At 37.2% G+C, this 27,915-nt stretch overlaps 1 protein-coding gene across 1 annotated transcript in view; it reads left to right on the forward strand.

Moving 5' to 3' along the window:
- Nucleotides 1-27,915, forward strand: part of POLA1 (DNA polymerase alpha 1, catalytic subunit) — a 200,313-nt gene that overhangs the window by 139,814 nt on the left and 32,584 nt on the right. Inside the window, exon 36 of the mRNA XM_075033499.1 lies at nucleotides 17,118-17,214. Within this exon, the coding sequence (XP_074889600.1) occupies nucleotides 17,118-17,214 (97 nt within the window). The remainder of the gene's footprint in view (nucleotides 1-17,117; nucleotides 17,215-27,915) is intronic.

A 27,915-nucleotide genomic window follows, 5' to 3' on the forward strand; every position in this document is an offset into this window, starting at 1 on the left:
TCAGTACTTCCACATGGATAAGAAAATGTTGCCATTTTCTCAGATTTTTATTTCGTTGTTCATCAGTGCTCTAATCCTGCTGGCTAGATTTTTGCATGGATGGTCTTGTTGAGACAGCTCAGAGGTTCCAGCTAGTGCATGGTATAGAGGAGTACTGCATAATAAGGACGGGAAGGCTAGCATGCTCTTCCCCTTGCTGAAAACCACTCAAAAATCCTCACCTAACAAAGCAGTCTATTGGCATGGATAATAAATAGTATGAGGTTTGGCTGCTTTCCTGCTGCTACACAAGGTTGTTGTTATCTAACCTAATTAATGTCTTCCAGTCAGCTTTCAGCCTTATTCCTCTTTCAGCCTCATTCCTCATCCCAATTGCAGAAATATATAGAAGCTCCAAACAGGGAGCTAGCTATGATAAAAATGAATTTTCTGCTTGAGACAGCTCCTCTGGTTAGCTGTATTATATGTACAAAGTTATTCATTGTTGGCTGTACAAATATTTTTTTAAAATCTACACCTCCTCCAACGTTTTTTCAAAATCATTTTGAACTTGTAGTGTTCTCTTGTACTTGTGTAAACCTTAACAAGAGAATTGACAGTTTTTGACTGCACACAACCAGTGCATCACCTTACAAAAAGTTATTGATGACTTAACGTAGATAATATAATCTTGAAGCCTTGTGAAGAAATAACGTATTAAAGATCGACACCCTTTCAACAGACAATTTCCACTGCAGACTTATACAGTGGAGTGAAGATAAAATTGAGTGGGATATATAAATTTGGTGAATAAAAGATGAAAGGTTGTAATGAAAAGACAATGAAGAAAAACATGTCTTTTGTAAAAGCCGTAAGAATGAGGGAAATACTAAACTTTCCCAGCTGGCTGTATTGAACTTGGCATGTATGCGCCCTTACTAGCAAGAGTCTTGGATTTATCAGGAAGATGAAAAACCCTAAACAGTTTCCTGGTGGAGAGCAGAAGGCAAACAGTAGTATTTCTGAAGAATTCCCTTGGTAGCCTTTGATTCAAGCGCACTCTTAGCTACCTTGATCTGTGTTGCAGACCTGGCCTCTACAAGAGCAGGCTTGTATTTGTGTATCGGGGTTGCCATACCTGTGGAAATCAGCTGCCTTGCTGTGCGGAATCAGACTGAGTTTTTTAATTATATAAGATTCAAGAATAACAATGTTAAAATCATATTTTTTTAAGGAAAAAAGTTACAAGAGTAGAAAACAATAACAATCATTATTGTCATTGTATTTTGCAGTAAGTACATTTCATTAGGTGCTTTTGTCATCCTGTCTAGCTTATAAAGATGGCTAATTAGCCAATCCAACTTTTCCTAGGCCAGAAACTTTGAAGAGCTACATTTTTCCTATTATTTTTTCTAAATATTGTTACTAAATCCTCTGAGACCAGCTGCTCTGGGCAGTCTGTTCTTTCTCTACTCAGATAGAATGTCCTCTTCCTTGTTCATCTTTTTATTCCCTATAATTTGGGCACTGGGGTGCTGCACGATACTGTAAAGGGTAAGGTCATTTTTTTCCAGTCTTATTTAAGATTACATGATTGACATTTTTATTGTATGTATGTATGAGTACTTTCCCTGGTCCAAAATTTCAGGTTGCTTTTTTGTGTTTGCTGTCTTTTAAATCCCAGAAATACAACTTTACTAGCTGAACAAATTAAATGTCTTAATTATTCATGATTTATGTTCCCCATAAGATTTATTATGTTTAGCTTCCAACAAGCTTTTTATACAGTCTACATGAGGGACATTTTTTTTCACGGGGGAAGGGTTGGAGATGCATTTGAGGGTGGAGTGGCCAAAACTGCTTATATTTTGTTAGATTTTGAGAAATCCGATTACCAGTATCTCTTAATCCACTGTTGTTCAAAGGACTTGCTTTCTACTGGAGTACTGTGATGGCAGTAATGCAAGTTCACTAGTGGGTCCTTGCTACAGCATCAACCCACTAAGAAGCTTCTCTGCTTTTATTCCTTCATGAGGTAGATTTGGCTGGCATCTAAAATTGTGTATTCAAGAAGAGGCTTGATGCAGAGAACATCACTGTGCAGTTTCAAGATGGCTCTATTTGGTATCTGATGAAAAATAATGTGGTTCCTCAGGAAGAGGATGAAATGCAGTTAGCAGACGTTGTGAGCACAGATGAGTTATTTAGAGGAGGAGGAGAAGTGAGTCTTTGCAATTAAGTTACTAGAAAAATTAACATGCATTCTGTTGTGATTGGGCTACTTTTTATGGGTGTGTAGGTAAATGGTGGTGATATTTATCCTAATGGCAGTATTAGCAGTACATGACAAAGTCTACATTTTTTTCCTTTTGACTAGAATTTTAGTAGACATCAGATCCTTCTATAGGAGTGTTATATCTGGTGAAGTTCACCTCTTTGAATGGAAACTAGTATTTTTGAGAGCAATAGCACAGTTTTATCTGACCTGTCCAGTTTGATCAACTGTTTTTACAAGCATTGCACCATAATCAGGAACCATCTGGCTGAAATTCAAGTTCAGATGTCACTAGTTCTAGCTGAAAAGTTTCTGAGATGTCTGTCCCGCTACAGAAATTTTCTGTTCCCCTCTTCCCTGTTATTATGGGTTGTCTTTCTATGGCGGTGCTGTCGCTGCAGTCGCTGGTGTACAGAAGAGGGGAGGAAGTCTTGTGAGAAAGCTCCTTGCTTTTCTACACTCAGAGGCCATGCTCTCTTCTTTCTCAATTTATCTGCTAAATGGATTCTCACCTCTGAAACATATACATGAGTACATAGCTTGAATGTTTGTGTAGGTTTAGACTGCAGTACCCATACATTCTGCCTTATCAGTAAAAAGGGGGGAGATGTTTCTGGCTTCTTAGCCCTTAGGATTATTTGTTTATGGTAAGAAGGTTTGTCCTGTATCATTGTACTTCTCATTAAGGCATCTCAAGTTCTGAACAGTAAATGTTACATTCATTGATTACACATTTTAACTTCCCTTGGGGGACACAGAGTCCAGTATTTGAAGCATATGATCCAATTTCATATCAGGCATGTTGAACTTCTCAAGAAAATTTTCGATGCTATGGAGAAGTTAAGTATATTTCTAATGGATAGCTACTATTTATAAATCGTTAGACTGCTACTCTGAGACAAAAGTGAGAAAATTCTTTAAGAAAGGAGTTTATTAAAACCATATAATGAACAAAATGTTGCTCTGACCAGCAGATTGCTGTTAAGGAAGGTTTTTCACAGGAGTGTTCCATGTGTTCCTGTCACAACCAGCTGCTTTTCTTTTGTCCCAGAGACAAAATATCCCTTGCACTTGGAGGTATTCATGCTATTAATAAGCATACCACATTCCTCTTCCAGCTTACCCTCCAGAATTTACTCAGAAATGTGGCAAAGTAGATGCATGGTTTTCCTGTGAGGCTTGCTGTCACTTAGACGCTGCTGCTGAGCTTCCTACAGACTTTCTCTGGAAGACCTGTTGTCACAAGATCTCTTGCTTTGCCCATTTGGAACCTCGCAAATTACTTTTTGCCTTTTCCATTGTATTTGGTAAAATAACAAATTTAATTTTTAAAGAAATACCTGACCTGCTTTAGTGTTTTGGTGCCAGGGCAAAGAAGCAGCAGGCAGTTTGTCTGTGTTATTTTTAAGAGTTTGTTGTAAAGTCTGAAAGGTTAAATTTGTAGTTTCTTCACTTGTTGAATGTGAAAACTCAAAACTCCTAATACAACTGGATAGTTCTGCCCAGACAGATGCGTATGTCCAAGGCAAAGAAAAGCAAACTTAATTCTAGGCCTGGAGGGAAGGGCTAATCTTTAGAAAACTTTGGTTTTTTTCTTTTTTTTAATAGATGATACTAGAGTATCTAGTGCCTCACTGCTTTAGTAATTTTTTATTAACACCCAACACTGTTTGCAGATGTGCTAATGTTACAGAAGGGGAGCTGAAGTTGCCAGAAGGCCTAGAGAGTCACCTAATGGTATGCAGCTCTTTGCAGAAACAGAGGTGGAAAACAGGTCTTCTCTGTCCTTGTCTAATGCTTAAATACCAACAGTTCCTTTTCTGTTACAGAATGGAACTATGGAAAGATCACTTTTTTGCCACTTTTGTGAGTGTGTACCATTTCACACTTCAGCCGGGTTCAGCAGAGTCCTTGGTGTCCAGGGTTTCTCTCATCTCTGTCAGAGCCATAACTTACCAGAATATACTCTCCATGATGAAAAATACTCCAGTCACCATTTTGCTTACTTTGTAATTAGAGCGCTTTCAATCATAGCTACTTATTGCATAGGATGGTACCATGGTTCAACACTTTTTGCTTTTCTTCAGGAGCAAGAAACATATTTTTATTTAAACAAATATTTCTTTCAGCTACATGTAAAAATAATCACTTTGAGAGGGTTTCCCATTAGAGAAATCAGTTGCTGTTTGTCACCAATCTCTTTCAGTGTGGGAACATTAAGATTTAATCCATTGAAGATGATTGTTTAAGGCAGTCTGTATTCTTAAAAATACAAGGGTTTTTTTTAACAGTTTGCAGACAAGCAGTTTTCATTTAGTGGGGATGCCTTGCTTGGAAGTATCCATTTTTCATATGTTTTGTTTAAAATTTATTTCTTGGGTCTTTGTCTAAATATCTGTGGTTAGGATAACTGACAGTGCAAAGAGGAATTTTAATAATAACCTGATAGTTTAATTTGTGTGATGATAACTCAGTAATAATCAGCTTGGACTCCTCGCACTTGTGAGAAACAAGAAGACACCATTCAAATAATAAGCAGGGAAACTGGAAAAGTGGCAGCCTCACTCTTGTGCTGCATCCCTACCCCATGTCAAGTCACCACTTGATCATTTTCAGAGCTGTGATTATTATGCACAGAATCATTAACATTAATGAACTACATAGAAAAAGTTCTACTGCTCATATTATGAGGGTCTAGTTACAGTAAATCATGGTGATGGGCATTTCTGGTTTTCTTTTTTTTAAACTGTGTTATGTGGGAAGCACCTGTGGGAGATAACACATAGTCCCTTGTATCCATACTAGAAACAATAAACTATGACAATAGAAGAACTATATAGATTACAGTTACTGAGCTACAGAGCTGTCTCCGTCACAACTATTAAATTCATTACACTTTAGTTGCATGTTTTGGGGTGTCCCATGAAAATGGATAGGTGATTTAGGTCATTCACATGATGTTATTAGAGGATCATTTTTTAATTGGTGTGTTTACTTTCTCATGTGTTACTAAGTTTTTTCAGTAGCTCAGCCATAACTTGCTCGAACAATTTTTGAAGTTTTTGAGGCTCTTCGGAATAATCCTCCGGACTGTTGTATACTTTTTTCTGAACTTTATTCAGCACCTCTTGAATGAAAATTCACTGTGGGGGAGGGCGTTGACCTACACTTTTCACCTGGAGCATACACACACACTGTTGACCTCACTCATCAGAGCAGCTGACAAAATCAAAACCTAAAGTTTTTAATCTGTGCCTGTTCTTAGGTGGACTAATTCCTTTTCTTTGTGGATAATCTCAGGGTTGGTGTCTTTCTCTCTTCCTGTTTGTACTTGCCAGTTGCAGGATGCAGGACAGAATCTCTGGTTTTTTTCAAAGCAGTCTACAAAATTGACACCAATAAATCAGTTTTAAACATGCATCATCTGGTGAAACCTGTGTCACCCAGACCATTGTTAGACTGGTAGACAGTACCAAAGATGTATGTAGAGAAGATAGCATTAAAAAATAAAATGCATCAAAACTACAGCGTATGTACTGATGCCAATGCCACTTTCAGTGCTGAAGAATCCATTTTGAGTTATGGAGAAGGAGATTGAAAATAACCTATGTTTCACCAATAGGGGCATAAATCCTGCATAACATTGACTATTTGTGGAAGGAGCAGATGGCAGCATAAGAAGCTATTGGAGTTGTGTCTGGTACCTAAAGTGCTGCCATTGATTTCAACCCTAGGGTAGTAGATAAAGTGTCTTTCTAAGTCATTGAGATGTGCCTTTGTACACAACTGATCTTAACATTTTGGTGCCACCCACAGAAAAGGTGCTCTCCTTTGCTTTGTCATCTGCATAACATGACTTTTCTTTAGCATTTAGTAGAGAGCCATTCTATTAAAGTCTGAGAGTGCTGCTTCAGAGACATGAGATCAAGACTTGCATTGATAAAGCTGATCATGTGCACTGCTACAGGTAGATGGGTGCCACTATAACCTGTTGGGCACAGTTCATCTAACCAAAACCGAGGAAGGTCTTATTTAACAGAGGAGTCACCTGTCTACATGCTGGCTCCAGAGTAAGTTAAGCAAGTTAAATAAACTGTATTGAAAGTCTGTTTGCCTTTCCAGTTGGTCTTGCATAGTCTGAGAAGTTTCAGGAGTTGTTTATATCATTGGTACCATAGAGATGGGGACTTAAGTCAATCTCTAACCATTCTGATCTTCTAATAGTAAAATGTTTCCGGGCACATGATGAGTAGCTGAAGCATTTTCATATCTCAGCCTAATTTCCTTATTGTCTTAACTTTTAAGAAAAATCAAGATCAATGAGAAGGAACATTGACTCCAAGTCCTTTAGAATTTACTGAAATGCCAAATTTGCTTTAGGCAACATAGTGTCCTCTGCAGCAGATATATTCCTTGCTTCAGATTACTTAACGACTTGAGCTCAAAGAACAGCTCATTAAAAATTGTGAAACTAGGAGTTGAAGGCAGAAACCTAGCTTTTCAAACTTTTTACTCTTGCTAAAACCTAGAATTGAGGGAATGAGTCCTGAAGACTTGAGAAATGGGAGTATGGTAATCCAAAGCAGTATGTTTAGTTCCCTCTCTGTAAATGATACTTTTTTGTTGTTTTCACATGCATGCTTTTACATCTAAAACATATTTAGATAAGCGTCTTTTCTTGTGTATCTAGCCTATTTATAGTGTTGTTTATTTACTAATACACCAGTTTTTAAATGCTGTACTTGTGCTTGTTGAATGATAATCAAGATTCAGTTAAAAAAGGCTTTCACAAATATTAGTAAATTATTTTGCAGAAAAGAAATGCAACGTTACCCATTTCTTAACAAAATTGTAATTTAAATAAATATGTATAAGCCAAGTTGCTTACACAGATTGCACTTTTATAGCGTATGCTTCTGGATAGCTGACAAGTGCCAAATGTTTGGGTAAAGTGTATCAATCAGTGAGAAAAGATTTTATTTCTAAAAAAGTAAAAAAGAATCAAGGTTGCAAATACAGAGCTAGATTAAAATCATTTGTGTAAACAGAAATATCTTACTTCCAAATTGAAACTTGTTACCTGTACTACAGTCTAGACTTTGAGAACAGGACTTGTTCTATTAGCTTTTTCCATTGTTATCCATAGCATCCTGCATCTGAACATCGGAAGTGGCATCCTTCACAAGCAGACAGAAGACTCAAAATGTGCCTCAGATAAGATAATTAGGAATAACCTTTTGCTCATCCTTGGCAATACACAACCATTCTTGAACATGTCAGCAGATTGCATGAAATGGTAAAAAAGCAGCCTTATACCTAGTCTGCAGAGGCCTCTAAGAGACCTTGAATAGTCTCAGGTGTGTAGTAACAGCTTCTTTCTCTCTTTGCCATGAAATAGGACTGCAGCTGATGGATGGCTGATTTGTGGTTCTTGTCTGAGAACTACCTTATGTGGATTCTTTCCCTGCAGGCAGAATTTACTCCTAGTAAGGTGGTTTCATCTATTCTTCTTGATTGGGCCCCATTTGATTTATTTGGTTTCCAGCTGTGAGAAATGTGGGTCCTGAGAAATAGGGTATGACTGGCATTCTCCATGAGGAGTGGTTCTCCATGAGTAAGGGTAGAGGTTTTGTATGCAGATGTCAAATTTTGTTTGTTAGAAAGAACATCATGATCTTAGACTTTCTCATGGAAATGCATGAAAGTACTTGAAAGGTGAAGGAGTTCTGTTCTGTGATGAGAGTTCCCATGGATGTGCTTAGTTCTTCTGTTTCGAATAAGCAGATGACCTATAGTTAACTCCTATGAGTGCTCTTCATTTAATGAGAAGGACCATCAGTTCTCTAGAATGAGACAGAGCTCTGGAGCTCCGCTAGCTTGTTCTGTAACGCTTAAGATGGATGGGGTATACTTGGCCATGGTACTTTATCTCCAGAGCAGAATGACAGCTTTGCTTTACAGAGGTGTTTTTCAGTTTTAATGTTGTTTCACCAAGCCTTTTCTTGCTTACTGCTTCTTACCCCAGGTTGTCAAGGGTCAGATAATTCCAGAAATCCAGAAATGAGTGACTGACTTTGAAAGTGCTTGGGTTTTTCTTAAAAGTGTAAACATGGATTTTTCTTTTTTCTTTTTTTTTTTTTTTAAATTAGATTTGTCTTGTACACCAGGGAGGGGATATGTTTTAGTAACATATCTATATGCTGCTTATTTCAAGCAGCAATTTATTTGAAGGGGGAAAATATTCTTGATCGGAGACTCCTAAAATACAGTTGATTTTGGGATCATGCTGGTGCTTCTCCGGAGTAATGTTCAATGCATTTGGGCAGATACAATTTTGTAGTTTTGCTTGTTTGTGCTGCTGGGTGAGTCTGGTTCCAGAGTAATATCTATCTTTCATCAGCTGTCCAGTAAAGCTCATTGGTTTGGTTTGATGTGAAAATCCTCAAATGTTAACCTTTCTGCTGTAGATGATAGTTTTGAGAATTTTTGTGCAATCCCTATTCTAAAGTACATCAGTGTAGGCTGGATCTTCAGGCTCCAGGGAGGTTAGCCTGCAAATTCTTCAGTTATACAGTGATACTGCCCTCAGAGGAATAACATGAGTACGCTAGAGCCTCTCCAGATCCATGAGGCAGATTACAGATGAAATTAATTTTTTAAAATATATTTCGTTCATCTGCTTTAGTATGCAAAGTCTTGAATTATTTGAATAAAACCAAGTCTTGTACCTCTTTCTCCTATTGCACTGTCAGTACCAGTGTCAAGTATAGTATCCTTTGACCAGAAACCTAAGATTACAGGTGTTCCTACGCATAAGACAGCGATTGGCTATTTTGTATGTTTCGTAGGTTCAGAGGCTTTAAAATAACATGAGGGCTGTGTAGCAGCTTGAAGCTGATAGTGTGTTGCGTGCTCGTTACATGGGGATGCGCGTGGGTCCAAAGTCTGTTGGGGCAGAGCTCGGGACTGCTGAAGTGCAGTCAGAACCCTATGGCCAGTACGAACAGTCCGGGCACAGCATCTCCTAAGCCATGCTCCATCGGTGTTATAGTCAATTGTCACAGCCTAAAACTCAGTCAGCAAACATTAAAAATTTAGTAATGTGGACAGTAACAGTTCAGCACTTGAGTTTACTAGTCAGCCCTGTTTTGTTTAGCAGTGAAGAACTGACCAAAGGGACCACCTTGATGGCATGTCCTAGTATGGGAGTTAACCACCACATTTGATCCTGTTTATCAATTCAGTAAACTATCTGTATGAAACCCAGGTATTTATTCACTTCATTAGTCATTTTGAGGGCTGGTTCTGGACTTTTCTTAGAATCTGGAACAATATTTGTAGAAAATATTAAAATTTTTATTTTAAAACTTTTAATTTATATTTATTGTTTGCTATTGTATTTTTATTAAAATGTCTGTGTTCATATGTATGTACAGAGATACATATGTGCAGTTCATAGACACGTATACATATACACATGTGTGCACACATATATGTAACATCTTTAGAGCTAATTTCTGTAAAATTAGTCATTGATTGCTGTTACAATGTTCTTAGAAAAAAGATACCTCAGAGCATATAGTGTCTGGTCTTGTTCAAGACTCAGTCACAAGTTTTATGTGCTTGTCTCTTGTATAATTGTATTAAATATTAGTAATATAAAAAATTAGTCATAAACATCTTGATGCTGAAAATTTCAGAGTAAAGAACACTTCACAATGGCATGTGTATACTGAGGGTGTGTGAGGCAAGTGATTCCCCCACCCCAGAAAAGAGTGATTCTTAGTTAAGATTTGTGTTCTCACTGCCAGGTCTTACTGCGCTGCTCAGATGAGCTTGAGTACTGGGTACAAGGCAGAGCTCGAACCCAAAACTAAATGCAGGGTAACATACTGTCTTCCTTTGCTAGCAGTAGCTAGTTTGGCTTGTTCACATCAGCTACCATGCAGTTTGCTGTTTCACCTTGTGCCGGCTGTTGACCACACAGGGAGGCAGTTAGATCTTGCGGACTTAGCTTTCTGCCAGATTAGAAAAGAGGTGAGTAATTTTTGCTGGATTAGTGAGTTGAATTTGGTTTATCACATGCTCAGATAAGTGGTAGAGCACACACAAGACCAGAAACAGGGGAGAGGGTTGCATACGTATCATTAAAATGAGAAACTGTTTGTTAAGCACAGATGACACTCAGTCTTTTTGTTTAAAAAAAACAACATATCTCCAAGGACGAGGAAACAGGGCTTATTTCATGTCTTTGCTTACACTGCCAGCTTTAAGTAGAGGTGATCCACCACCAGTAGTGGTCCAACAGCTTCATCCCTCCTTTTCTTCAGAGCTCTATAGGTAAGTAACTGCCTGGTCTGCTGGCACTTGCTGTTCATCTTGTGACTGTGCCATATGCCTTGAAGCATCATCTTATGAATCCTCAAAGCAGAACAGTTTCAGCTTGGGACTCTCCCCAGTTTTAGATAATTCATTCAGCCTCTTTGTTACAGCCAGAAATATTTTGCTTATTAAATTTCCTTCCTTTTCTATTTTGCTATTTTCATGCCTGCTAAATCTTCTTAATAGCCAGCTAGTTTTTCTCCAGGGTTTCTTCATGAAAATGTTTAGTAATAGTATTGTCAGGATCCACCCTGGAGGTGTTCTGTTAACCCCTTGATTCAATCTGGTGCCCCTTGTCAGCAGGTGTTTTCATCTGTTCTTCACCCAGTTCCTCACCCACTTTTCTGTTCTTTTGCTGGCATTGCAGCCCAGAGTTGTTTTTTATAATTAGATCCTCTGTAATGTTCTCACTAATTGGTAAACAGGACTTAAACCAGCAGAAGTTCTTGTCATTTCAGTTACTTAATGGGAAAAAAAAATAAATCTTATAATGTACAAGAATATCCAGTCTTCTGCTGTGGGTTTTTTTTTTCCTGTTGACTCCTGCATGTATTTGGAAGAACCTCTTCTTTCATCATACAGTCCATGTTAACATAAGTACTAGGAGAAGTTTCATCATATCCAAATACTGCCACATCTGTTTCAGTTTCCTTTTGCTTCTTCAGTAGACTCTGTGAGTCATAATCACTGAAAAAAACCAGTATTGATTGAGGGGGTGGACAGTTTGGAGGGTTAAGAAGGAAACCACACACACCCCCACACCTTGCCCACACACCTCCCCATTTAGTTTATCACCAATGTCAGGAAAGGTGGTTACCAACCATCTCATGTTTTTAATGGAATTGGGTGTAAGTTTTCAAAACCTGATTGTATGCTAAAGCATAAAGGCTGCAATTTAGATGCACTTGTATTTCACCTTTTTTTGTTTTATGGGAAGTAGTTATTTCAGGTGCAGTGTTTATTTCAGCCTGTTGGACACAGACCAGCACTGTGTTTTAACTAGGTTTTCTGATGCACGAGAAGACCAGACTTCAGTACAGGGCGAGGGGTACGCACGTTACGAGTATTTAGTGTAACATTAATTCACACTTCACAAGCTCTTTTTGTGCAGGTGTCTGCCTTCAGAATCTGATGGTGCATAGAGGCTGTGTGAACCTGCAACTGCCCTGGTTTTACAAAAGAATGTGTGAGGTGTGTAAAACACCGTCTTACACTTCAGTGTATTGCCTTGAAATCATTGTAGCATGGATAGCATTTGGATATATAAACATCCACAAAGCTGAGCTATGCCCTCTTTTTGAAAATAGAAATTGCTGCACATAAGAGACATGATGGAAAATGTGTACAGTCTATACAATCTTCCAGCAGTAGATTGAGACCAGTGGCACTTCCCCGAAAAATAAATTACCCGAAATTTGCAGCACATTCATATTCAATTTCATCACAGCAGATGCTCATTAGTATGTTGTTATTAATTGGTATTCACTTTAGGTTTTGTTTAAAATGAAGATAATAATTAGGTTTTAATTACTGCATCTTTCTAAGGGGGGAGGGGAGGAAATGCCTCTCAAAGCACTGAAGTATTTCCTGTACGCTTTGCTCCGTTACATCTAAGCCTTGAAAGAGTCTCTGAGACACAGTTTTCTGCCAAGAGACTTCTTTTCTATTTCCTTCTCTTTCTTTCCTGTTTTTAAAGTATTAAGAACTAGTTCTAAAGGATTTGTTTGATGGACATACTGAATCATATCACAGTAGTAAGAGCCACTGTTCTTTCTAATCAAATTACCAAAAAGGCTTTTCACAAAAGTAACTCTCAAGCAGCTGATTAATGAAGTGGTGCCACTGTTTTGTATTATAATTAATTGAAGTAATACAAATAACTTTTGTAGCCTGTGGAAATTATCTCCTTTGCAAAGCACTCTAACAGAGTTAGCAAACTAGAAGGGGGAGTTTTTTGGTTTGTTTTTTTTTTTTAATTTCTTGTTGCCTTCATCATCCATAAAACCATAGCTGACGCAATGTAAAACAGTAAATGACAAAGAATACAAAATAAGACCACCACAGAGAGGGCTAGAAGAAATGGGAGAGTCAGGTGCAGAAGAAAGCAAAAGGGCAGAAAAAAATGAGAATGCAGAAAAGAATTAAAGGGTCGTGAGTGTGGTGGGACTATAGAGTAGTATAGGAATTTGGGAGATGCCAAAGAGTAAATAAAAGACTTCAGTCTACTGTAGAGGAATATGAGTTATCTAAAAAGCATCACATCTTACTTTGGTTATTACAGGAATTCACAGCAGTTCAAAGAAAATTAATCTAAATAGGGGCATTTAGTTTTCTGGCCTGTTCAAATGTACACTGTCAAGATACGGAGGTTTTACGTGCTGCTTAAAAGGTGTTTAGTAGAATAGCACTGTATCTAGGCAAGTAAAACATCAGAACTAGAATCACAAGTTCAGTCTTCTGCTACCTTGCTGTTGTGAATTTCTATCAACTTTTTCTTCTGTTTATTTTTCCCTTTTTCCTTTCCTCAGACTTTTCTTACCTGGATTCTCTAGGTCACCGTGCTGCCCTTAGCTACTGAATGGATTTTAAAGGTTGGTGTGTTAGTGGCTCACTCAGGCACCCTCTTAACAGGATGGAGGAGAGTAAGGCATCTCGACTGAAGTTCCTTGGGATGCCATCTAAAAGAGCCAGCACTGAGGGAGGGGGCTTCTAATTTCAATACCTAAATGCAGCTGCCACCAACCTTTCTTCCATAACAGAAAAGCTGGCGAGAGGTAATGCATCTTAAGTTCTCCTCAGGCACTGTGTTTAGGGTAGGAAGATGGTTGCCAGTGGTTAAATCTTTCTAGGTCCCCTTACTTTCAGAGATTTGAGCTTTGGCATTTCTAAAAAAGAGGAGGAAAGGTGGACACTGGCAAATTTTCCACTCTCTCTGTGAAAGATTAAGCAAACCAAGTTCAATTCTCTGTTCTTGCCAGAAGGGTTGCAAACCTGTGTCTGCTGCTTCTGGAAAAAGCCCTTGCTCACTGACTATGCTGTTATGGAGCGAGAGCATTGGGATCATTCTCCATGTGAAATTTCATTTTGATGTGGAAAAAAATGCATCACAGTTTGCTGGGCCAGAGAGAGGTGGAGTGAGCACACCAGGGCACCTTGCTCCGGACCTGAGTTTTTAGGTATTTGTGAGACAGGAGAAGAGATGCTGCTACCCTTCAGCGTCTTGTTCAAACATCAGCAGCTGTAGGGACATGACAGATGCTAAGTTAGTCATTGCAGTCAAGCAGGGTGGACTTGGGCACGTGTGGAGATACAGCGGACCTTCAGGGACTCCAGAAATACAAATGCATTGTGCCTGGGAAGTCTCCTTTCCTAATGTATGCCCCAGTGAGTGTTCCCTGGTGTGCGTGGTAGCTAAGCGAGTTGATTTTCTTTCCATGACTGAGCATTCTGTACCCTAGTTTTGTTCTTAGGCATGGGAAAATTTGCTTTTCCAGTGTTTCTAATTCACCAGTTCTGTTAAGAAGACGCCATAAGTTTCCTATTACATAATCTGTGTAATCTTAAATTCTTCTTGGGAAGGCAGGTTGGAGATTTGCAGTTGGCCTCCTGATGCTACAGGAAACAGTTCTGCAATCATATTAAACCTAGATTTCTTCAAATCAATATTTTGTTGGCCAAGCACAATTAATTTTTTTATTACATCTGTTTTTTCTTATTAGAAGCTTATTTTTTCTGTCAAAGGAGCGAATAACTGTGCTGAATGCAAACCGTATACCTTTAGTTCCTTCATCTGTTTATTGCTGTTTTAAATGTAATTAAAAAAAAAAAAAGTTTGGTTGCATGGAAGCTGTCAAAGTAGCAGACTTATCTGCTGAAGTCAGTTCTTAATGAAGTCGAGAAATAAAACATCATGGAACAAATAAGAACTTCAAACAGAAGGTTTTCTTTCATGTGCTCACCATTCAGTCTTTCATGGGAAGAAAGAATGCATGAATGATTATACAAATGTAGCCCAAGTTCTTACCATGATTTTAGGGGTGTCAGGTTTTCTTTACACAAAAAATTCACAGTTAAAAGTAAAATATTACTTGGGTTCAAAGTTTTAGGGATTGGGCTCTTTTCCCTTTTTTTAAACCTACAGGTTATCAGAAATTAAGGAAATACAAGAAGTGATGATATAAGTAATTCCTAAAGTCCTTTTAAATTAAGTTACCTCTTCCTTGGATTCATCAGTATGCCACAATATTTCATACTTAATTGCATGAAAATCTTCAAGCCCTTTTGTTTTCCACCAATTGCTAATTGTAAGATGTGGCAGGAAGCTAAAGAGAAGGAGATACAAGCACATTATCAGTAAAAAAAATTTGTGTGTATGCATATATATCTGTCTATGTGTGCATGTATACATTTTTACATACTGATTTTTGTATTTTCTTTATCCATTTAAGCAGTGACTTTCAATTAGCCTGCCTACTAATATCAGGTCACTAAACTCTATAGCTGATGCTTTATTCTTTCATGTGGGTTGTCATTCGTTTGCTTCAGTTGGCTGGCAAAGGTTGTTGTATATCCATTACCAGCAACACAGCACTTTGCATTTCTGAATTGACAAGCAGCTATATTGACCTAGCGCTTATTATGGGTCAACAGCTGCGTTAACCGACGGAAGGACTGAGGGGCAATTAAAATGAATTGGCAAAAATATATCTTCCTAATTTACTCCAATTTGTTATTTATGCTAACATTGTATGGCTTCTATGGTGACACTAAACAGAATGGACCCAATAATGGCAATTAACATAAAAATATAATGGCTAATCAAATTGACAGCAACTGTTTCTCATCATCTCGACACACAATACATTATCAAAACAAACTATTATGAAGGAGGTAATTTCAGTGTTCTATTCAACCTGCTTCATGTGTGCAGTCAGGGAGATGTGTACCAGCAATTACAGCTGAATCTAAAAAACTAAACAAATAACTTAATCGCTGTCGTCCTCCTTTTTTCTTCTTCAGGAAGCAGTAATCAGGATTTACTAAAAATAACTGGTGTATAATAGTATAATGATGATGCATATCGTAGAATAGCTAATAAGGAATAAAATAAGCTTCTGTGTGTCTTTTTTTAAAATAGGTTCACATGAACTGGAAAAAAGTATACTGTTAAAATATACAAAAAATAACTAAGCAGTAGTAACGGTTGTCAAATGTCTCAACATGAGTTCCTTAATAGTTATAGATACTTTATAACATGTCAGAAGAAGTGTAAAATTAGTTGAATTCAGTAACAAAACATGGCTTGATTGGGTAGAAGAGTGAGAAGCTAAATTAAAGCAGAATTCCAATAAGCAGAAACAGTTTACCAGTTGCTCTTCCACTGTATTTTCAGGGTTGTTCCTTGTGGTATACTGAGTTGCAGTTCTATGTTGGTCTAACCACATTCTTCATTGGTTTTATAGCTCATCAAGAAAATCTTCAAGAGCTCACACATATCCACATGTGCACTAAGCGTATTAAAACAGACACTACTTCTGCATTTGATGCTGTTACGGTTATCTTACTCTTAATTAGGATTTTTGTAATGCACAACTCTTCATACCACTGTTGGCCAATATTTGAACTCCAGTGTCTTAAACAGCAGGGACTGGAATGTGGTTTTACTGAACAAGAGTTCAAGATTAACTTGAAAGGGTTTAGTTGTAGTGTGGGCAAGATGGATCTTGTGTCTATTTGAGCAATCTTCTACTGCACAGGATGGTGACAGCAGTATGAACGCATACAGGCATGTACTTTTGAATGAGAGGAATAGCACAGAGGCTTGACATCACTGACATTCAGAGCATTTAATTGAACATCTTACTCCACATGTACACACCTGCAGATTTTTGAACTAGATGTGTGATTACTAACATGCAGTAGCCTTCACAGATGTGTAGAGCAAGGTGATGGCATAGCTGTAAAGGTATATATGCACCTGTTCTTAGTTGAATGGCATGTTCACAATTTATGTAACCACAGGTGTGTGTCTGTGGGAAGGGAGGGAATAAAGCCAAACACCTGTATTCATCAAAAATATACATTAATTCTTTTTCTTTTTTGAGATCATTGCATTGTACAGTATACTAAAGCACAAAAGTTATTCCTTTGTCCCATCATTCTTATGACTTTCATTTTGTTGCTAAAGCACCATTGTGATACGTGTGTCTATAAGAATGGATAAATGCAATTTATGTCTCTCTAAGAATGAGTAAGTTTAGTATGACTTGTATAAATGCTTGGTGTAAATTGAGAGAAGAGTGTAGTAAAGAGATTTTGCAGCATAATAATAATACTACTACTTCCAAAATCTGATGTGAATGGAATATATAAACTGTTAGAAAAAAACAGAAAGAATCACCATTTGATAGTGGACTTAGAAGTGGGTGCAAGAGATGCACTTTTGAGTTGGGTTTTTAATTACTGTCTTCTTACATTGCAGTATTCTGATAAGGCCCTGTACACTCAGCTCTGCTTTTACCGGTACATTTTTGATGTGGACTATGCGATGGATAAAGTAATTCCTGAAGAAGATAAAGGTATGTTTAAGTTTTTAATTAATTAACTATAGTTTAATAGCAACTTACATGCTAGAAACTAGACCTATGCATTTGTACTCTTCACATCTGAACTATGAGGCTGTAATCTAAAACAGAAAATAAAAGAAAGTAGGAATTTAGGAATCCCCTGTAAGAGGAATGTGTTGTGTTGGAGTTAACCAATTCAAGAATATAGTATATGTCTCCCTTCTTTTGAAGCAACTGCGCTTTGGAAAAAAGTGCTTTTCTTGCATATTACACCATTAGAGAAATCTCTTTGCTTGAAGTTTGAAGGACACGTCAGCTTCTTCAGTAAATAGATTAATTAAAAAGTATGTATACGATATCTAAAAGGAAAGCCAATTAAAACTTCTGTTCAGCTATTAATATTGAAGAGACACTTTTTATTAGGGAGAAAATAATGGCACAAGAAAAGCAGTAATGCTAATTGTCTACAAAGCTCTCTTAAATATACAGATTAAGCTCATATTAGGAAGATTTTTTTTTCACCTGTTCTTCCAATTACCATAGCAATTCTGAACTAAAACATTTCTAAGCTGTAATGGATCCACGGGTTTTGTGCAGCTAAGTGATTTTCGACCTGACAGAAGAGTATTTCTGGGCTAATGTTTGGCCAACTTGGAATTCTGAATAAAGCCACGTTTGGGTCCCGCTATTGAAGCGCGTTGTCCACCGAGAGCGCTTCCACCGCATCCTCTGTGTGGTTCTGGTGGTGCCTGTGAAGAAAAGGTGCTACCGCTGGAGACTACTACTCTGATAGCTGCTCTGCTCTGGCAGTCTTCCTCACCCCTGCCCTGGGTCACCAGCTGGGTTGCTGGGTGGTGGAAAGAGACTAAACAAAACTCAATCTTTCTAAGTGTTATTTTGATAAGCCTTAGATGAAAATCAAAATAGAGTAACTTCTTAGCTAAAAAGTGCTCAAATAAGCCAACAGTCTGGTTTTGGCCTGTTGTACTTAATGTTTCCTTTCCTAATCCCTCTAAGACAGTGAACTCACTCTGATGCTTGCACTTCAGAATGACTTTGTACATCAAAGAAGGTCACGCTGTATAGCCATCTCAGTCTACTACAACTGTGCAGGTGTACTGAAGGAATGCTATAGGGTGGATGCTACTGCTGGCTGAAACCAAAGTACTTTGTGTGTAGATCTCTTGCCTAATACAAGGACATAAGAGTAGGAGAGGCTGCATGGGTGATCACATCCAATCCACTGCTACTGCAGACCACCACATCTTTAAGAACTGCAAGTTTATGGCACTTCATTTTGAAACCTGTGGGTGGTTCTTGCCCTTCCACTGGTGTTCAAGATGTGTTTCAGACTCTCGTTCTATGACAGCTGAAAATTCACTATAATTTCCCATTCTAACTTCTTTGTGGGTGGTTTGTGTCCATTCACGAAATGTTTATTTATTTCCCTTCCCTGATGTTCCCCACTATGCTTGTGGAAACAGTGGTAACATCTCTATTTTGTTCTAAGCTAAGGCAGAGCAGCTCTCAGCTTTCTTTAGGAAAAATTGCTCTCTGCCGCATGATCCTTTCTCTTAGCACCTTTCTGAGCAGTCTTTTCTAGGTTGAATTAATCTTTGAGTATGAGAAACTAGAAATTACATGGGGTTTTAGATGATATCTATCCAGTGTCTTGTACACTGGATCTGTACGTTTGCTGGAAGTACCTCTGCTGATGCTTTCTTAAGTCACCTATGCCCTGTTCATAGCTGTATCATATCATTAACTTGTAGTTAAGTAATAATAGAAATCTTGAGGTTTAAGGGGGGGGGGGTCCCTCCTGTCATTTTGGAACCATGAGTTCATATCTCGGGTTCATGGCATTTTGTTTTACTTTAATTTCCTTGGTTTCATTCATTTTTGACTGCTTAATCTCATTTGTAATTTTGGTCTTCAAGGTTAATGAATTATCTCTGAAAAATAGTATGGTGGCTTCTGCATTCACATAATTTCCTACCTCCTGCATTAATCAGAAAATGTTTCTTGGACCCTCACTGCTAATTGGAGAGAGTTCAATAAAATTAGTTGCCAGAGTAATTATCAAGGAATTGTAAGAACTCTGCTAGGACCTTCTGTTGTTCTCTTGGACAATTTGCCTTTCTGTATGGTGTATTTTTATCTTTTTCTTAGCTATTTGAAAGTTACTGTATAATCTTCAGTCAGCCAATGATTTCAGTCTTGGTGCTGCAGCAGGTGTTAAGGCCAGATGAATTAGATCTGCTAGTTTTCCGTTGAAAATTGGTTCTCTTCAAAGAGACTAACTAGGTGAGTCTGGTAAACCTATGTACAATTTTGTCACATTTTTCAGATATCTTTTGGGAGGAAATCATCTTTCTGTTGCTCTAAAATGCATGCAGAACTTGAGGATAATTACCTATGGCTGTTTGGGTCACCTTTTTATTTTATAGATACCAGAGTTCTGTTTTCTAGTAATATATGTTACTGATTTGGTATACTTAATTTAAAACTCTGTAGGATTGAAAGGATTTTCATATTCCAATTTTCTTGTAGTTGTGAAGTGGAAGTTTGATGAACTCGCCTTCATAACATGAAGCTCATTTTTCTTCTTCCACGGAAGCCAAAAAAATTTGTTTCCATGCCATCATTCACAAGCCATTCTGTCCTTGACTTGTGATCAGCATCATTGCTTTTATCGAAAACAGTGGCGAAGTTTTAATTCAGGTTTTGTTCATCTTCAGTGTTTTCAGTCTCCTCTTTGCTTTTTATGTGACTAAACCACTTATTTACTGTTGTTTTGATTTTGGTTTGGGGAGGTTTTTTGCTTTATTTTGGGATGTCGTTTTTCAAAGCCTAAATTGCATGGACTTTAGGCAATTCTAACTTTTATTGCCGTTTTTCCTGCGTTTTTAAAGAGCAGTTGTTCTTCTGTGTAGATTCTGTTTATTCTTAATAGCAGCTTTAGGTTGTTACTCATCTTGGAGTACTCTTCTATAAAAAGGAAGGTTTTTCAATGACTGGAGATTTAAGATATAAATGTGTTTTCCACCATAGTTTGAAAGAACTCATGTCTTCTCTCATTCAGAACCTTGAGATTTCTCTACTAGTTCACATGTGTTTTCTACTCTTGGCTCTTCAAAATACAGAACCTTAATTACAGAACGGGTTTTGTTTGTTCAGCTATTTATATTGAAGGTCCATACTATTTATTGAAATGGAATCTAAAATAATAATTGTGAAATCAGTGGGAGTTCAAAAAGACATTCAACCTGCTCCCTTTCCCTGCAAGAGCATCAATACCATAACCTACTTTTTAAAGATAGGCGAAATTTAAGAAACCTTTGGTGATGCAGGTTCTAAAACTTGTCAGGTTTTACAACCAGTTTCTTCTGGTGCTTCACTGTACTTACTATAGAGAGCTCTTTATGTCTAAGATGAAATTTGCTTTCTGAAGGTTAATCTGTGCGCTATGGGTGATAGCATATTTTCTTTAAGCTCTTAGAGTTTTGCATATTTAAAACCTGTATGCTATCGTCTGAGTCTTTCAACTACAAACCTGAATTTTTTGGAGGAACAGAGGAAGAGTGTTGCAGTTCTCTGCATGTGTTTTTTGTAGACCTTCAATAGGTAAGATCTGTCGGAGTGAAATATAGCAGAAGAGTTCATTAACATGCTTTGCAGACCGTTCTTCTGTTTATTTAAACCAGTATGGTGTTTACAACATTTGCAACAACACTGTTCACACATGTTTCCTTTGTGTTCTCCTATAATCATTGTATACTGTTGTTGGTCTATCTTTTCCCTGTAAGAATCAAAAATAAGCTGGTTGGTCTACATGATGCTTTATTGTTTCAGTGGCTGGTGAATTATACCATCCAGGAATATCTGGATTATGTAGTTATGGGTCTTTAGTCCTATTATTAATAGTAGCATTTATCCTCCAAACAAATGTTTCCATTCCAGTTCTGAAATTCTTTGCTGTCTTTCTAAATTAGGAACTGTTGCACAGTTAGTATTGGGTCAAAAACCAATTTAATTTTCAGTATCACTATGACTAAACCCCTAATTTACAGATACCAATACTAACATAAAGGCTGTTTGTTCTGAATTATTTTTTAATTGGGAAAAGAGAACGTGCTCCATTGTGACTAGTAACATACTCAAAATGTATTCAGCACTTTCTTACACTTAGTTTTTCAGAGCTGGCTTGTGGGTTTAGCCAGACATTGCTACCTAGCTGAACAGTCAGAGCAGTAAGAAGCAACAGGAGTAGGAAAGTAGTAGCATTCTCTGTTCATTTGGATGAAAAAAGGACAGGTAACCTATCACTGATTTTAAACACATGATGTTTAAATACAGGAGTATGCTTGCTCTGTATGCTTTAACTTCAGAAATGGAAACCAGTGTATTTTTTTGGCTATGTCATCAGGAGATCAAAATAAAGTGTAGTAAGCTTTAGATCATTATTCCATTCAAATATTGGTATTGTTAACTATTCAAAGATATTACTGTTTTCATTTTGCTTCTACAGTAGAATGAAAACCTTTAAAAACGAAGAGAAGTGGAGCCCACATAAAGTCAGTACAACTGCTCTGCCTCACACAAATGTCTCTAGTTCAATTCCTCCTCTGGGCATCAAATAGAAGTCTTCTTGGGAGATAAGAATGCTGCAGTCTCCTTACAATGACTGCAGCATTATTCCAAAAGCATTAATATCACTGAGGTTGTTGATGGTGCTGCAGTCATTTTAGAGAAATAGGATCCTGGTCATAGGATTTTTTCTGTTCCATACTGTAGAATGGGACTGAAAGCCACCACCTTCCCACCGTCCCATTTCTAAGGGAGGGAAGGTCACAAATGTTGTTTGCAAGGCATTTAAGTATTTTCAGGGACAGAAATTGCAAAGATGCTGCAGTTTATTCTTTCACAGAATATTTTCAACTATTGAGCCCATAGTTACTGGAGTCCGAAGAGTGTGGGCATATCCGTTTAATGGGCAAGTAGAAGAAAGTGAGGATGGGAGGAAGACAACTTTGAGAAAAGTGGTTGAATGTTCCTGTTTGTTAGGAAGACCTACATTTTCAAATTATATGCCACTTTGTGGAAATAGAATATAATTGTTTTGATCATATACTTATGAGCTGCAGTTTTGTAAAACCAAATGCATATTCAGAGGATATTTTCACACTTTTATCACAGCTTTGTGTGTGCCCCACTCCACCCTTCTGTGCAAACACCAGAAGTGCCTACTTTACTTTATGGATGAATAAACTGCAAAATTGTGTTGGGAAAAATGAAACTCTCCTAAGCTGTGTGACCTAGACATACAACCATAAAATTCAGCTCTGAGTATTTGTGTGAATCCTATCATTTCACTGTTGGGTGTTTTTCCCCAGTATGTTCATGGTGTGCCAAATAGCAGGTTGAAGTGATTATTTTAAATTTTTTTATAACTCTTTGAAGGAAGACAGTTTGTAACGGGGATGTTGGCAGAGCTGTTTGTCAGTGTGGTTTACTGCATGTCCTTCTGTCAGCTGGTGACGGTGGCGAGACTGAGGGAGGGAGACTGACTGCAACTGGGGTTGAAAGGATGGGCCTGAGCAAGGAGGTGGTCCTGCTCCGAGATACACTGTGGAGATTCAGGCAGAGAAAGGGAGGAGAGCCGGCGTGAGATGGAGCTGGAGGGATTGGATTGTATTGTATTCTATGTGAAACTAGTGTAAGGAAATGGAGGCTTCTGGCATCAGAACAAGTTGCCACATTTTTATCAACGTACAAGCAAGAAGACTACAAAAAAGTACTTGTTGCAATAAATAGAAAAGGGGATGTAGTTATCTACGTGCGCTTTCCAGGGGAAGATAAGGAGAAATCATATAAATAATCTATGTGCGTACGTGTGTATGCATTTATTTTTAAGATGGCAACAGCTGAAACTTGGCATATCTCTTTTCGGAGAGTACAGTTCAATAAACAAAGCATTTCTGTTCGCATCACATCTCCAGACGCTATCGCTAAGACTTCAGTTCACTATAGTGATCTTTACAACCAAGCAAACAAATGCTCCTCTGCACATTTGCTGTCAAGTACTTTGTCTTCCAATCATGTTGTTTTGAAGAGATTGTAAAATAATAATTTTCAAGAATTTAATCTTTGAGTATATCTTCAAAAGCACTTGTTCATTTTTCCTTAATGTGTTGTTTTGAAGAGGAAGATTTCTGAACATTTTTTTTAAATTTGAGTCACCGTTTCTTGAGTATTTTAGATCTCACTAACTTTTTTGAAAGCAAAAACTACTGAAAATTATTCACTGTAGGTTTTATGAACCTTCTGAAGTAATGTATGGGCAGTTAGCTGATCTTTAAATCTTAAGTTACCCTCCCATAATGATCATACCTTTTTTTGTTGCTAGTTGGGCATTTTTAACATCTTAAGTGTAACTTTTTCTCTAATCTATTTCTGCTCGTGTGGTCTTTTTGTTACACCTACAAAATCTAAGTAAACCTCTCAGAGTTACAATTTGTTGAGTTATTTTCTCTGCTTGTGAATGAAATAAATGGAAGTAATGAGTTAAAACAGTTATGTTATGTCCACAACGTAGGAAATCTGTGGCATGACAGGAGTGCATTTACTGTTCCTCATACCACTAATAAAATGGGTTTGATCAATGAAGACTTTTTTTCCTTGCACATCGTTCTAATGTTGCAGATGGGATGAAGTAGTGGCTTAACTAACTTCTGACTCTGCATGAATTGGAGTGGTTATTTGACCTCTTCAAATAAATATCCTGCTGCTACTGATAGTTTTTTTTCTTTACGTGGGAAAAAGTGAACAGAAATATCTTCTAATTTGCTCTTCAGGATTTTTTTCCTACTTAAGTGTATAGACACATGTCAACTTGCTATAAACCATGCAGTGGTGTAGTCTATCTAATATCATCTACCTCCTTTATCAGTTCTCTTGTGAGTTTCTCTAAACAGAAAATATTTTTTAAACCCTTTTTTCTTCACTGTTTCTTTTTTATCAGCAATGCTCTGACATTTTTCTTAGAGACCTTTGTCTTTCTGGTTTCGTCTCTGTTAATGAAGATTGGGGTTGTTTTTTGATGGGGGGCACTTCTGTTGGTTTTATTGTTAAATGCAAGTGAGAAGTGACAAGGTTTCTTTCTTTTAATGACTACTGCTTCTCACAGCAGTAAGCTCTTTCCTCTAGTGGAAAGTGCAAGACTAGCATGTTTTTCCTTTTAGAAGACCCTTAAGTTTGATGGATCTGGCAGTGTACTAAAAAAAAAAAAAAAAAAAGAAACCAACCCTGGCTTTTAAATACCAGAATTCTGACATCGATGCTAATTTTTTTTTTAATTATTTTAGTAGAAATTGGAAATATAAACAATTTAACTTTGTATAATCCATTCAGTATACACGTGCCTAGACATCAGAAGGATAATGCAAAGCTAAGGCTTTAAGGAGATTTTTAAAAAGATACAATTATCTGTATGATTTTTAAGTCTCATAAGAAATGTATTTTAGACCTTGCCAGTGATGGCTCATAATCACTTTGATATTTTGAGGAAAATGGTAGCTTTAAACAGATGATACAGAATTTATTTTTAAAAATGTATTGTGCTTATACAGTTGATGGCTTTTATTTCCATAATGTTTTTTACTACATAATTATACATCTTAATTACGTAATTACCGTCATAATTATTATGTAATTACATGTAGTTCCACTAATTACAAAATCAGGAAGTGTAATTATCTACTAAAAACTTTCTGAAATCTTATTTGTTCACTAGAGATTATTTAAAAGACCAGTGACCTACTGAAGATGGTGTACAGTGTTGTACATAACACTAGCTCTCTTTCTCCCTTTCTTCATGGCCAGTACAGTTTGAGAGGGTTCTGGAAGGACTTTCACATCTTTAATTACGATTTCCCTTAAAATTAGGTTGGAAACCTTGACTGTATTGCCTGCAAATTTGGAGCCTCTTAATTTTTGCCATGGATACCTTATATCTTTAAATTGAAAGACTCTGTAGCTGAACTTACAGGAAGTTCCATGGTTTCAGTTAACACCTTTGTAACTGTATTATTTGTATTTTGGTTACGGGTATCTGGTTCAGGTATCGGGTGTCAGATGTTTGGAAAATATTGTTTATGGCCGTGTATATGTGGAGTGAAACCTTGACTCTGCAAAGGATAGGGGGAATGCAGCTGATTTCTCATGGGCCCAAGATTTCTTTTATTGAGTAAAATGGCTTTTTAAAAATTTGTTTTCCCGTATCAATATACGTTTGTGTCTGTATACTGATTTATTGCTTACTATTGCACAGACTTGGTTATAAATTTGTCTAACAATGCAATTTGAAACCAAAAATGGTTTACAGCATGTTAGAGAAGAGAAAGTTAATATGCAGGACATTTTATGGTTCATTTGTCCTGATATTTCATTAAAACTGGGCATATAGAAACTCTTTTTTTCTATATGTTAAATAAGTCATGTGCTACCTTGGGTAGACTGAATGAAAAGAGTATTGTGAAGTGTTAGATTTGGTGATTTTTTTTTCATTCTGTAACACTGATGTATCAAAATGACATCAGAAATAAGAAGCTTTCTCTCACACTCATTGTGGCAGCAAGCATACATTTATTATGTCAGAGTATTAAAGCAAACCGCCAAAGGGCAAATACCTTCAGTTACAGAAAACAGAATTCATGTGAAAGGGATGATGTAAAAAAGTGATATTGTGATTATTATCATAATTTGTGATAATAATAAAAAGGAAGAAAATTGTAATGTCTGTGTCAGAAGGGAAATGGTAAAATAGAAACATAAAGAAAACACGTTACTGGAATATTGAATTTCTGTGGAACGCCTCAAGACTTAATACTGTGTTGCACATATATTGGTGCATAATTTTTCTGTGCTTATTACTTAAGGCAACTGTTTTACTGTATACTTGCCAAAAGCTATTTTAAGCTCCCAAACTTGGCTTGGGTCTGCAGGTGATGTGAGTCTCTCATCTTCTTGATGTTAAATGTAATGACCTCAACTCACATCTGCTAAGCATACTAAGGAGAATTTGTCTCCAAACTATTTTGAATTATATTGACCTTTAAAAGAAACACAGAGAGTCATTATTTGAGAACGCAGATTGTGAAAACAAGATCCTTATTTGATCTCCAAGATTTAAATTAATGCTGCAAATAAAATTATTTTAATTATTATACTTACTGAAGTATAATAACTGCACAGGAGACATTTCTTTTGAAATATCTTTCTGTATCCTTAACAAACAAAGAATTTATATCAAAGACATGATGAAAATACAGTTCTGTTCTTTTCTCTAAGAAATGGATGGAGCTAAATTCTTCTCTTTATTAAGGACTAGAAGGCCATGTAGAGAATAGCATAATGGAAAAATATTTGTCTTATTCCATAGGGGACACAAAAATTGTGCATGATACATGTATAAAAATGCAGCACAAGACAGAGAAGGGTCTAAATGCAGCTTAAATTTGGTTTATTAAGTCAAAAAATACTTCCCTTCGTAAAGGAGTATTACATTTTTGTCATCTCTCCATCAGAAAAAATGTGGTGGTATTAACCAACCCAGATTGATCTGTTTCTGGGGGGGAACAAACTGAGCACTTGAAGCCATGGGTGTTACTGCCACGAAAATAAAGAGTGTGCGAGGAACTGTCTGGAGTGCGTATTTCAGAACAGCGGGTGCGAGCGCAGCCGCAACCTCTTTGCCGCGCACGCCGTGCCTCCGCTTGCACAACTTTCAAGTCCCTCGCTTGGCAAAGCCACGCTCGTTCCGTGACAAAGAGCGGCTCTACGAGATGCAAAGAGAAAGAACTACCTTTTCCTCACTCCCCGCCCCCCAGTTATTTCGAGGATCACCTCTTCATAACAGTCCGACTGCCAAATTTCATGTTTCAGGCTTGTGTCATTCCATATTGTTCTATTGAGAACAAATGAGTGTTCTGTGACAGGCCAAACCGTGCCTCAGCCTTGAGGAAAAAACACCGCAGGACGTTCTTCTGTCCTGGCATGTCCCTCTTCTGTGAGGGGGCTCAGACGGGTGAGAGGGGCGGCTGGTCGGGTTAGGGAGCTCGCTCTTTGTTTTTATCCAGCAGAAATGAGTTTGGAAGAAGTTGATTTGATCCTGCCAGGATTACAACTGTCAAATGCATATCAAAATGTTTTCCTATCTTATATTATTTAACTCAGAATATAATAATGTAATTATTTTGACATGAAAACGTTACGTACTGTGGTATTTCCACTTATCTTTAAATAGACATTTTTCACTTTGCGAGAGATGCATGCAGTAAGACAAAACAAAAAATGAATAAAAAGGAGTGAGTGACAGCCTAAGCTAGTTTATTTAGATGATAGAAACAAATAATATTTGACGTTAATAGGATTTTACAGACTTAGAATTAAAACATTTAGCTACTTGTGGTATTGTTTTATGTTTCTGGTGTAACAATATGTGTTGCACAAACAGCCAGTGGAACATAACAGTAGCATGTTTATCAGATTAATATTTTTCTTAGTAATTGTGTTATATATTTTGGGAGGAGGGCAAAGGAGCATTAAAAGGAAATTTTAAAATATGTATCATTTTTATACTGTTCACAAATCATATACATGTTTAGTCACCTTAAATTAGACTTCTTTTGATTTTGATTTGGGGGTTTTTTTGCT

The sequence above is a fragment of the Buteo buteo genome, chromosome 8 (assembly GCF_964188355.1).
Source record: "Buteo buteo chromosome 8, bButBut1.hap1.1, whole genome shotgun sequence".
Classification (NCBI taxonomy): Eukaryota; Metazoa; Chordata; class Aves; order Accipitriformes; family Accipitridae; genus Buteo; species Buteo buteo.